The 13,858-nt window shown below is 34.8% G+C and overlaps 1 protein-coding gene across 1 annotated transcript in view; it reads right to left on the bottom strand.

The window, feature by feature from the left end:
• LOC110025101 overlaps positions 1–11,494 on the bottom strand; it is a gene marked incomplete at its 5' end in the record, with an annotated part of 46,667 nt that extends 35,173 nt beyond the window's left edge. The window contains 3 exon segments of the mRNA XM_020725384.1: positions 1,993–2,072; positions 10,812–10,876; positions 10,977–11,494. Of these exon segments, the coding sequence (XP_020581043.1) occupies positions 1,993–2,072; positions 10,812–10,876; positions 10,977–11,494 (663 nt within the window).
• Between the last annotated feature and the right edge of the window lie 2,364 nt (positions 11,495–13,858).

Genomic DNA, 13,858 nt, shown 5'->3' with positions numbered 1-13,858 from the left:
TGGGGATGTTAATAGTAGAATTCAAGTTGGTTGGTTGAAGTGGAGGAATGCTTCGGGCCTTTTGTGTGATAGAAAAGTACGGCTAAGACTGAAAGGAAAATTTTATAAGATGGTGGTGAGACCTGCAATGCTCTATGGCGTTGAATGTTGGCCTTTAAAAGAGAAGCATAATAATAAGTTAAGTGTTGCCGAGATGAGAATGATTAGGTGGATGAGTGGCTTTACACTTAGAGACAAAATGCGGAATGAATATATTCGTGATAGGGTTGGTGTAGCTCCTGTGACAGACAAAATTAGAGAAAGTCGTCTTAGATGGTTTGGTCATATTAAACGTCGACCATTAGATGATCCGATTAGGAGAGTAGATGTTTTAAATTCGACTTGTGTTAAGAAAGGTAGAGGTAGACCTAGGAAGACTTGGGCTTATTGTATTAAAAATGATCTTAATTTACTAGAACTAAATGAAAATATGACACTAAATAGGACGCAATGGAGAAAAAGGATTCATGTAGCCGACCCCACGTAGTGGGATTAAGGCTTTGTTGTTGTTGTTGTTGTTGATAAAACCCTTATTACCCATGTTTGGGTTCAATCTTTGACAGACATTCACAAGTCGATAAAATTACTACCACACTAGCTCGACCATCAGTGGACCATATTCTTGTTGAGATAGACATTTTTGCAGTGCTAACTTGGAAGACAAGGATTCTCAACTCTTCATGTGACAATTAGCAAAAAGTTGAATTTGAAGGTTTTCTGTCATTCTTGCAGATTTTTGGGTTGTAATTTTGTCAATTGTTTAAAGGACCGTCCAAAATTAAGGCAGCCATCCTCTAAGGTTCAATCTACCAAATAGCGGGGGAGCGATCCCCACAATACTGCCTATGCGGAATCGAGATCAGAATGAAATCCCACCTTGTGAAAACCTAGTAGTGGGATTTTCCGGCCGCTGCCAGCCCTTGTGGACCCCATTTTTATATTAGATGAAATAGAATTAGGGCTATTTTGCTTGGGAACTATTCATATATTTGTTATGAGCCAATTTGGGCACTTCTACTTTTGTTTTTATGCATTAGAAATTATTCTCTCTAGTTTTCTATTGCTGAAGTGTTGTATCATTGATCTTTTTCGGGTGTCATAACCTAATTGATCTAGATGGTGATTTCTCATGGATGTCTAAATATCTTTCCATACCTCCGCAACACTGCCTAACTACATTCGCTTATATTAGTACATATTATTTATGATTGTTTGCATATGAACTGCCTCTTTTGAGTACAAAAAATAGAAATATATATTTCTTCACCATACCATATGTTGTCGAGGTATTACCATATTCCGGACCCTATATGTGATCATCCACTTCTTTAAAAAAGCATTACACCATTCACATTAAATTAGTTAAACATGATGTATTTTTTCTATCTTGATAACAGTATCATACTATCATGTAATTGCATCACCATGTGTTTTTTACATTGACTAACCATAAAATCTTTTTGCTTCTTACAAACTGAATGCAGGAGCGCAATATTATTCTAGACATGTATATTAACATAGTTGAAGGTCATGCAGCATGATTGTAAGCATGTAATATTTATTCAATGGTTCAATAAAATTCTAGATTTCCTCTCAATACTTGTATGTGTTATTAGATATGAATTCTTCAAGCACTTTGTAGGTATTTATGACAAAATCCAGGTGATGAGTTAACTTGTATAAGGCCTGGATTAACACTTTAGTGATCCTTTTCCACTCTTTTTTTTTTATGGCTGTGAGATTGAAGGTTTGTCAAGTTTAATGTGTTCGAATCTTTTTTCGATGTGAACCTCATTGTTGCAACGAATAGGACAAACTGAGACTACGAATTCATAAACGAACATTAAATAATTAAGACGAGGCCAAAAAGATGAGTAATGGGAACACATGATTACTTCACACCATAATGTTCAACATAATTTCAAAGCTTTTCTGTTAACCAAAGTGCATTACCTTCCTTCGAAGGGACCAATATGCAGGTAGGATGGCTGCCCCATTTGATGTAACAAGAAAAATTGAATGCCAGATATGTCCTGAATTCAGGAAATAATATTTTATGAGATGTCAAAATAAATCCACAGCACATCAATTAGAAATAACGTTATTTGAGGAAGTAATAGAATAAAATAAAATAATAATCTAATGCAATGGAACGAAAATTCAACATTCACAAGATTTTAATCTGAAAATAACAAAGTTAGTTTCTAAATCAAAGCCAGAGAAGCTAAAATGAAAACAAATCACTTGTCACATCTAAAATGTAAAATTCAATTCCTTCAATGCTAAAATGTACTGCACGATTGAAGTTGCAGGAAAAAAACTGAAATTTGTGGCATGTCTGATAACAGCCTCTCTTGTATGTCTGATTCCCATTTTTTCCCGTTACCTTTTGAGGTATAGCTTTAACATAACAGTTTCAAATTTAACTTTCAGTTAATTTGAGAAATGAAAAACTGAAATTTGTGGCATCAAAAAGGAAATTCATCCAGCAATCCATTCCTTTTCCTCCTTTTCTAGGTATAACATAAAACACTATCAGTAATAAAAACTTATAATTAGCCAGCGAATCAATTAGACCATTGAGATTAACTATAAAAAGAAATCTAACATTAGAATATGAAGAAAATAAAATATTGCACGAATGTTGGTTTTCCACTTGAATATATCAAAGCAACTTAGTCATCAAATTTGATTACCTTAAATAAATGAATGAACAATGATGAAGATCGGCCAATCGGGTGACTTGACATTAAAAAAAGAAAAAAAGCTAAATTGATGAAAGTCTTCTCAAAAAAAAAAAAAAAAAAACATCAATCTAAGCAATGTAAAGCAGTTTTTCTCAAACACTCATTTGATTTCAATGTCATGCAACCTATGAAGCATAAACAAGGACAAATTGACAAACACAACATGAAACAAACACGATAACATGGCATAACTATCAAAAGTAGAACATGGCGTTCTCATGAAGGAAAGATGTAAAGAGATTCTTTGTTGGACACTTTGAAATCAGGATAAAGAACATACAAGACATTGTATCGAGTTCACGCATAAGCCCTTGAGTCATGAACAGATGAACGGATATATATATTTTTTATTCTGCACACATCTTGGCATGTTAGCCCACGTTGGAAACACTAAAATAGCTTCAACAAAATTTCAAAGTTCGAGATATGCATCATGGTGTGTTGGAGATGTGTCTGTGTCTGGCACTTAGATGAGATGGACACAAATGGTATTTAAAAATGTCTATGCTTCATAGCATACAAAACAAAATAATTAACCATTATATTATTATCTTGGTGAAAATTTGGATTCAAACTACAAAGCACTTTTAATATAGGTTACACTAAATGATTACACACAAAAACAAACATAATCATCATCATTAGCATTAACCTAATTATTAGTGGTCAACGGTTATAAATGCTAAATTTTCAATTATTTATGCTCAATTTTGCCTATGATGATAAATATATTATTCAAAATTATTTTGAATAACTTATATTCATGCAATCATAGGTCTACCCCCTTTTTCTTCCAAATACATTGGCACTAAATTTATCAACTGATCTACTGAGTGCATTTTCTATATTTGTTTTATATATCCAAATCACATAAATTTAATTTCACTCACCATATCCTGAACAGATTAGCTCCAATATTTCTTCTAATATAATTATTCATTAATTTATCCTCCGTTATACATCCATCTTAAGATTTTAACTTCTATCACGCTTAAACAGATATCAATAATTATTTTACAGCCCAATAATCAGATCCACAGAATATCGCCAACCTAATTGTAGTTTTATAATGTTTACCTTTAAGATCATGATATCATACAATCAAATGAAAATCCTTAAATACTTATCCATTAGATATCTTCCCTTAATTTTTGAAGGCATATCCTCACATGTATCCTCAATTTTTAGTATAATATATACAAAATATCTATCTATAACACGTAGGTATCGTCTTATTTTCTAATGATACTGAATGACAATTGTTGAAATCATACCTGAAAAAATTATAACATATAGCCAAACTTTGTTCTACAAATTCTAAGGCTTCAATCTTTTAAATATTTCCTCAATTATTCTATTTTTTTAATTTTTTTTAGTAGGTGTAGCACTAATTATAAATGTATCATCTGCAAGAAATATAGTATATCATTATGAACATCCTTTGTAAGCATCTCTACAATCAATACAAAAATATATGGATTGAATGTTGATTACTAATGTAAACCTATAATATTTAAAATTTCTGGCACTCAACTATTTTTAATACTAGTCAAGGCTCCATTATACATATTTCTAATAACATTTATATAACTTTAATGTGCATATTTCTTTCATTAAAGCCCACCAAATTGATTCTCATGAAACTCAAACATGTGCTTTCTCAAAATCAATAAAAATCACATTTTGATCCATCCTTTGTTCCCTATGCCTCTTCATTAATTGTCTTAGCACAACAATCACTTATATAATGAATCTTCTAGCAAGAAACTGAAATGATTCTTCCAAATTCATACAATTTTTCTAAGCTTATAATCCCTTACTAATAAGGCTCAATTTCATAGCTCACAAATTTAATATCTCTATATGTAACACAATTTTGATCAAAACCTTTGTATTTAATATACGAAAATATTTCTTTAATTTTGTCATCCTTCTAGCATTGAAAATTCTATTGAAAAGACTTGTTAGCCAAATAACTACAATATCCTCAATTACTCTCATAATCTTAATAAATATCTCATCTAAACCAGGGGCACTACTTGCATGCCTCATTTTTAAAGCTAACTTTATTTAGGACTTTGATTGTAATTTTTTCATGTATTCATTATTTTCTTTATTGTGAAATTTTAGATAATTATTATAATTATAAATTTTTAGAAACAACTATTCATAATTTTGCACATATATTTATGTATATTTTTTAAATAAAAATTGTGAATTTTGAAGTAATTTGAGCCAATTCAAACCTAAATGAGTTCAACGAGCTTGTTTTGATTAATAAAAGTTAAGCTCGAACATCATATTAACAAATACTTGCAAACAATATTCGAATTCAAAAAAATATTTTTTTTTTTCTAGAAAAAAAGAGTCTTAAAGTGCAATATGCGATAGTCAAACCCACGACTTCATGATGAAAAATTATACTCTCAATCACTATGTTGTGGGTAAATGCACGAACAAATAAATTTTTGAACGAGCCAAACATGAACGAATAATGAACTCACACAAACTTGACTTGTTTACACCCCTAGACGTGTGCATGTCTATTATTGAGGTGTCGATTCGAGCAAGATGCAAAATGTGAAACCATCCTACAAGAGCAGAAGTACTGGTCCTCTTGCTAGATTAATTCAACACCTTAGCCCTCTTGGATTGGGCAACCCCCTATGGGTTCCATTTTACCATATTAAGCTACAAATTAGGATTTCTCCTATAGTGAGACATTTACATATATTTTTTTATATTGTTGGGGCAACTTTCGCTTGGCATTACACAATAGAGACTATTCTCTCTAAAGTTATTGATACCGTTTTAGGGCTCTTAATAGGTGTTTAGGAAAAAGATTTAGCAAGCAAGTTGTTGTGGAATAACAAGTGACAGTAGGGGGTGTTGATGGCGCATCTAGAAGGATATAGACAACAAAATATATTGTTGAACAGTAGATTCAAGTTGTTTAGCAACTGTTCCAACTGAAAAAAACAGTCAAATAGCGAGGTGATGGTGACGAAGAATATCAACCACTTGTTCTGGGCAAGTTACAGACACATCACTTGCAAAAGAAGATGCTATAACAGTCAATAGAGCAAAAATCAAAGCAAATCTATTGTGTACGTTCTATTTCTTGCTCCCGGATTGTTTTCCAGCCGTTGCCCAGTCACTAGTGCAGGATTTCAATCGCCATCACCCCTTTCTCCCTCATTACCCCTCTTATTTATATCCTAACCCATCTATTGATCCTTCCATAATGATTAAAAACCCCATATCAGAGCCTTTTAAATTCTATACTTCCTTTTTTTGGAAACCTAAACTCTAACCCATTACCTCCACCTAACCCTCAACTTTCGACCAATCCTAGATAAAAAATTTTCACCTTCACCACAACCCTAAAGTAGGAAGATCCATCATGAAGCCAAGGAGAAATCCTCAAATGGGTGTTCAAGACCTTATCATGGAATAGATGCAAAGAGAATTCCTCCATTTACAATAGAAACAAGCTGATTTTGAAAGAAGACAACACCAAGAAGTCAACCACAGTAACATCGGTCACCAACTGAAAAGAGAAGAGGAAGAAAAAAACTTTACACCAAGAAGCAGCAAACAACAAAGAACTGATGCCACATCGATTTCGCATTGAGTATAGGAGGTGAGAATGTGAAATTAGAGTTTATTGAGTGACTCCAGATTGTGGAACAGGTTTTTGAGTACAAAGATGTTCTGCCAAATACAAAAGGTGAAGCTAACTGCCATTAAGTTGAAAAAGACTGTTTTCCTATATTGGAAGAATTTGATGCGGATCCGCCAGCATAAGAAAAATAAAAAAAAGATTACAACTTAGTCCAAAATAATGAGATATGCAGCACAAGTATCTCTATCATTTTGAGAATTCATCTTCTGTAGAAGAAGAAGTTATCAAAAAAGGAGCAAACCACTGAATTTGAACAACACATATTGCAGTGTGAGTTGGTGGAGCTAGAGTAAAATACTATCGCTTGATATCTTCAAGGATTGGTGTCATTCATTGGCAACCTGATGTGGTTACAGCCTTATTGGACTTTATAGGATGTATAAACCCTAGCTCAGAGGGTGAAAAATAGCACAGTAGCATCAAATCCATTCCACCCTTAAAAAGGGTTTGAACATCGATATAAGCAACAAGAGCACTCTGGACAGAGTGCTAAGAACAATCCCTCGGTAGGGGAAGCCAACACAAGGGATTTCTCTTGGTCTAAGACATCGTATCAAGTTCACTCATATGCCCTTGACACCTCATTAACAGATGAACGGATATATTCTTTTATTCTACACACATTTTGGCATGTTAGACCATGTTGGAACCTATTTTTATACTAAGATAACTTCAACACTATTTCAAAATTCAAGACATGCATCAAGTTGTGTTGAACATGTGTTTTTGTCTGGCACTTAAGATGAGATGAACACAAATAATATTTAAAAATGTCTATGCCTCATAGCATACAAAACAAAATAAATTAACCATTATATTATTATCTTGGTGAAAATTTGGATTCAAACCACAAAACACTTGTAATATTGGTTACACTAAATGATTATATTCATACACACACACACACATAATCATCATCATTAGCATTATCCTAATAATTAGTGGTTAATGGTAAATGCTCAATTTTCAATTATCTATGCTTAATGTTGCCTGTGATGTTAAATATATTATTCAAAATTATTTTGAATAAATTATATTAATGTAATCTTAGGTCTACCCCCCGTTATTCTCCTTAATACATTGGCCCTAAATTTATCAAATTGTTCTTGCAGCTTTGTACCTTCCCCTCGTTGCTACCAGCACATTTGCTGTTGCCACACTTTCAAGCTCATCAACCGCCCTTTTTCCCACCCCCACCCCACCCGAATGAAGACCCACCCCACCCCACCCCACCCCACCCGAGAGCCCTCCTAGTTTGAGTTTATGTTGTCACTTGTTGAAACTTCTAATTTCCAGTGTCTTTGGTTATAAGTTCTTACTTGAATTCCGCGATAAAATTTGGTTTTTCACTGTTGTTACGTTAACTTTGGTATCATTTGGTATCAAAGCTGATCCAAGCCTAGTCATATCCTAAGGTTGCCAAAATCCACATGAACCTAACCCCACCTCCACACAAAAATCATTCTATTTGTTGATTTTTCAAACCAACCACCCAAAAATTTTCTCATCTTACATCATCCCTATACACCCTCTTCCGCCTACCCAAACCCCAACAACGCCACCGAAGAGACAATTGTGAAAGACCTGTTCGAGATGAAATATCATAATGTCGTTTATGAGAAATCCATAAAGAGATGCTCAAGAACCTTCGATAGATAATGTGTAGCGCAAAATCTCCAATTGCAATAGAGTCTTACCACCATCGAGAGGAGGAAATCTAGAAGGGTCACTAATAACCACAACAAAGACTTGCTAGATTGAAATAAAACAATGAATCACTTCCATCAGGTAGATTTCAAAGATGAAGAATCACTACCCTGAAGACCAGACATTCAATATCAAACAATCCAATTTTTGAAGTAAAAGTGAATTTGGCATATTTAGACAGTCACATGGATTTGGATGAGTTCATTGAATGATTTTAGACAGTGAAACATGTCTTTGAATACCAGGACATCCCATCAAAGAAAATGGTGAAACTAGCCTACAACAAAGTAAGAAAAACTGTATCTTGGTGGTGAGTGAACTTGAAGATTCTTCGATAGCTAGAAAAGAGGAGTACAAATTACTACCTGGACTATAAGATGACAAGAGAGATGCAACACCAGTACCTACCAATTAATTACAAATTGGACATGTTCTCGGGCGCAACATCATCAGGTGACCGCCACATCTCACAGGCAGAGGTCAACACGGGCTCAAGTAGTAATAGTACACCAAAATGACCGCCTAAAAAGACATTAGTTTGGAGTGGAGAACCGACAAAACCAATACACTTTCTGAAATATATCCCAAACAGGAAGTGTTTCATGTACCAAGGATTTAGGCATATTGAATCGAATTGTCCAACCAGAAGAATGATCAATGGAATTGATCACGAAGCAGTTGAAGAAAAATGAAATAATACAGTAGACACTGAAGAAGATGAGGACACAAATGAGTATCAGATTTCAACTAATGCGAGATCAAAAATTATAATTCAAGCTGAGCTCATGAGAGATACTCCAACATAACTAACATTGGTGGTTCAAGGAGTCCTTAGTTTGAGGAACCGACACCAGACACATGACAACCCCAAATAAGACAATTTCGGACTTTTCAAATATATAATTTACCTTTTAAGTTGCCCCTACTGAGGGAGTCCAACGTGTCAAAGATGATACTCTTTCACGCCTATTCTGGAAGACTATATGGAGTCATTTGAGTATTAGAATAAGTTCAACGATGCACCCACCGATAGATGATCAAACAGGATGGATGAATCATAAAGTTGGAAATAACCTTAGGATCTTTGAGGATAAGAACATCTTATAGTGGGACGCAAACCCTTCTAGAGAAGAAGAAAAGACCACTCAGGAGCAGTTACACTTCAATATTGTCATGAATGCTATAGATTTCATCCCAGAGTTGATTCCTTTGTACATACTTGTTTATCAGATACATTTGGATGAGTACGAAGAGTAAAAGTGGCAAATTATAGATCTAGTGGCTCGAGGGTTACATTAAGAGAGTCTACGTCAATATACAGTTCCAGCTCAGGTTGTGCCAAAAAACAATGGATACTTATTCTATCATAATGTGCTTTAGAATGACAGCGTCTGCAAAATTAACTTATCAGGTAGTTACAATAGCTCTACCACCTTCAACATTGTTGACTTGACGTCATACTATGAGAAGACAGAAACTTTGATGGATGAGGTCGAAGCTCCCCTAAACTTGGGAGACTGATGCTCTAATGTTTTAATTTAAAACAAACTTAACTCTCTTTTAAGACAGTCCTACTTAAAAGTGCCCCAATGTTTAATTTATGTAAATATGTTTAATTCAAAATGTCAAAATCATGTGTAACCTCATTAATTTATTAAAATAAATTTAACTAAATGTGCTATAAATAATTCATTTTTGTAAAATTATATCTGCAACATTTCAAACCCATATTTCAAAACCTTTAAAAAGCTTTTAAAAGATGCCAAATTTATTTTTCTTAGAACACTTCATCATTTTGAACTTATTGTTCCAAAATATTTTCTTTAAATCGGACTTTCAAGTAATTTTATGAGATTTTTTATCAAAATATACATGTTTTCATAATCGGTCCCTCTGTTTACTTGGAGTGTCGCGCACCTTATGGGAGCGACTCCTTAGTTACCTAATATTATATATGTTATTTTTTCTTGTTTTAAGTCAATTTAGAGCAGGTTGCTCGAGATAGTCGCTAGTGTCTTTTTTTTTCATTCTCCGGCTGCATCTCACTCCCGAGGTGGTGATTATCTTTCATATCCCCTTCCGCAACCTCTCCGCATCGCTCCTGGCAGCTCCCAAATAGTGGTTCAGTTTTCCAATTTCAACTGTGTCCTTGCTGTCGCTGCTCTGAACTGTCGTCTTCTTGACACAGTGTTTTGTAAGGGTGTGTAATTATGCTCCCAAACACACAATGTTGAGTTAAAGGAACACATTTCTTTGGATTTAAACATGAATAGAGGGAACTTCAACCCAAATGATTGCAAAATGAGTTGACCAATCTAGAAACATGACTAGATCGTAAGTTGTAAATGTCCTTGAGATGTTCAACTTCCTCGGTTTAAATAAACGCCAAACTTATGTCAACATGAGCTCTGGAAGACAGGTACATAAGAAATCACGCCTGCAGCTTACCACTTTTCTAGCACTTCATTACTTCTATTTTTACTTTGCCATAACAAACTAAAAATATGTCCAAAGCAGGCACTTAACAAACGTTTTGCTAGACAATTAGACAGCGCACTATGCTAGGCTGCAAACAAAGTGTCATCAAGCAAATAATCAAAATAAGCAGCCTTTATATGATAAAAGGAGACTACCTCGCAGTGAAACAACCTCTTTGCTGCAGTCATAGCCTCCATGATTTCGGTCACAGGCACAATAGCTGAATTCAAAGAAGAAACAAAAAAAATATTTATAAAGGAGAAAGAAATAATTCTCAGCTTAATTATGGCTACAACAGTCAATAAAGCTTAAAAGATTACCTGAAAAATGTCAATCCACTCTCCTCAACAGAATAATGGCATTGCCCGCTGGAAGAGCAATGTTTGGGGCACCCATCGAGGGAAATTGAAATGGAACTTTGGTGTTTGCCAACATCAGTAGGGTGTCGCACTCCAAAACTCCAAATTCCTTCCCTGACATACAAAAGGTAGAATTCTATTCTTCCTTTACTTGAGTCATTAGATGTCACAAGCATTGATCCATTGCTATTGCTTGTGCTATTTACATAAAAATCCCAATTATCAATAGATGATGCACCGCCATATCTGGTGTAAATTTCATAGCCTATATTCTTGTCTGCTATTAATTGAAAATGTAGATTAGATCCAGCGGCACCGTGAGGAACCTCCAGGAAGAAGTAAGTCCATGCAACATTGTCGATGGAAGAGTTGCTCAAAAGTTGATCTAGGTGAAAATAAGTATCCTCCAAAGATCCATATTCACTTTGTGGAAGATAATAGGACTCAAAGGGAATACTTGAACCTTTTCTCATAACTCGCTGCAAGTAATTATTATCAGTTTACCAATATAAATTTCACGAATGTTTGTTAGATTATGATAAAAAAACATGAAATTGGAAAATCTAATCTGAATTCCAGTTCATGAAAATCATACTTAAGTTAATTAAGTTAGAAAGTAATACACAGTATCAAAAGAAACATTTGGTCAAGAAGTATGCAAGACTTGGTGGTTAAAACGGAAGCTGTAGTTTAGCTGTTGATCAAGAAATGCCAAAAATATTAAAAGAGGAAGAAAGCAAGAGAGAAAAGCGTGGGTGTAAAGTCCTCAACTGTTAGAATCGGTTCAAAAGAACCGCCATTAGTCAGTTCGTGAATTTACGCAGAAGTCAAAGCGAGCAGGACTTCATTCTTAAGATAAGACTGGCTCGAAGCCTGAAGGAGTGCAAACTGAGAGAAAAGTATGGGCCATGTGAGCTTAAGTGGAGATGACAGTGCTGAATCAAGCAACACAGAGAATGATCGCGAGAGAGAGTACGATGCAGGGAGATCAGAAAGGGTGAAAGTGAAACTGAAAGTGTACAAAGTCGAGAGTAGTGACATTAACCGAAAGCTACAGAAACCGAAGGATATAAGAATTGCTTAAGAATTAATCAATTTGCTATAACAGCTATATATTACTGTACGCAACTCATGTGAATCCCATGGACACAGGCCTTAAGTCAATCAAGTGAGCCCAATAATTCGCATAAGCTAGAAGCAATAACAGGGAACAAGCACGGGAAACACATAAATCATTAACTAAAAATGGGTTATTTGAAGCAACTAAACTAGGATACAGAACTAATCGGTGCTATATGTGGAGGCTAAGTGTGGCAAGGAGGAGCGTTCCAGCGCCCTTCCCTTTCTCAAATTCATATATATGGGGAAGGTAAATGTAGAAATGCTGAAGGAATAACAAAGGCTACAACCACAAATATGTACTAGCCCTGACATGGGCTTGCTTTCATGAAGTTGAGTAGCTCCAGTATATTTTATCTTAGAAATAAAATAACCAAGTTTGTGTTGCTCATAAAATTACTCTGGTGGTTTTGCATGCTTCTCTATTCTCTCCTATGTACCGTAGGATATAAACATCTGCATACTCATTTACTCTCATTATTATGAACACCAAAGTGAAATTGTTTCAATTGACGTTGGGCAATGGATATTTACAAACCTTAGCTACAACAAGCAGACCACTGGTACCTTTGTCCGATCTATGTATAATGCCTGGGCGAACAAGAGCCTCACTGCTTTGTTTGAACGCCTCACAAGAATGGCCAAAATAGAAGTCACTAACCTCATTTGCCAAATAAGTCATTATCTTCAGTTTCATATTTGAGTTAATTTTAATTTAGTAGGTTAATTAATTGGTTTAATGATTTAATTAATTATTTATGAGTTAATTTCAATTTTTAATGTTTTAATTAATTATTTCTGAGTTAATTTCAATTTTAGTGTATTGATTAATAATTTTAAGTTCTGGTCAATATAATTAGAAGCGGTTAATGTAGGATTAGAAAAGGGTTTATGACTAATTAATTTCGGTTGGAGTATGATTAAGCAATTAAGGAGTGAATTAGTGAGGGAAACAATGACTAATACACGGTTTTAATGATTTAAAAGGAATAGGATTTCAGTTTTGGTGAATTGAGGAAGGGGAGTATGCTAATTACATGCTAAAACATTAAACAATGAAAAGTTCTATGATTTGTCACTAAAAAAAAAATTCCCACAACATCCACAAGGAAAACCTAAAGTTTCAGCATGAAACATGCATATACTTTTTCAGTTTAGGCAGGCATAAATAGCATGGAAACATTATATTTTAATGATGTGAGACTACAAAAACACCACGACGCTTGGCAAGGGGAGCACCTGGCGGCAGTAATCTGCTGCAGTGCCCATTCCTGCCTTCGGAACCAAGTGTCAGGAAACCAGACGCCAGTGAGGGCGCCTAGGCCCCCAACGCCATGTTCGCGGAACAGAAACGAAGGAAACATGGCACCTACAAGGGGTGCGGCCGCGCTTGTAGCCAAATTACTGCAGTTTGGTATTTTAAGTCTTCAGCTTCACGAATCTGTTATGTGTGTGTTCAATGCGTTGGAGTTGGATTTCGCGTGTTCTCCTATGCTAAAGAGGGAGAAGAAGCTCCCCGGAGTGTTACAAGTTGTAGAGAGACTTGAGTTAGTGTAATCTGTACATTTCTTCTAATTTTTTCATAGTGAATTTTTTGATGTGGTGTGGCTCCGTGGTTTCTTCTCGTTCTAAGATTTTTTTCACATTCAATCTTGGCGTTCTTGCATTTTATATGATCCTTGTGTTCTATGCTTGTTGACCTCATTTTTAGTGAGGTCTTAGCC

This window comes from Phalaenopsis equestris, unplaced genomic scaffold (assembly GCF_001263595.1).
Source record: "Phalaenopsis equestris unplaced genomic scaffold, ASM126359v1 Scaffold000288, whole genome shotgun sequence".
Classification (NCBI taxonomy): Eukaryota; Viridiplantae; Streptophyta; class Magnoliopsida; order Asparagales; family Orchidaceae; genus Phalaenopsis; species Phalaenopsis equestris.
The sequence above is the reverse complement of the archived record's forward strand: the minus strand, read 5'-3'. Positions and strand labels throughout refer to the sequence as shown.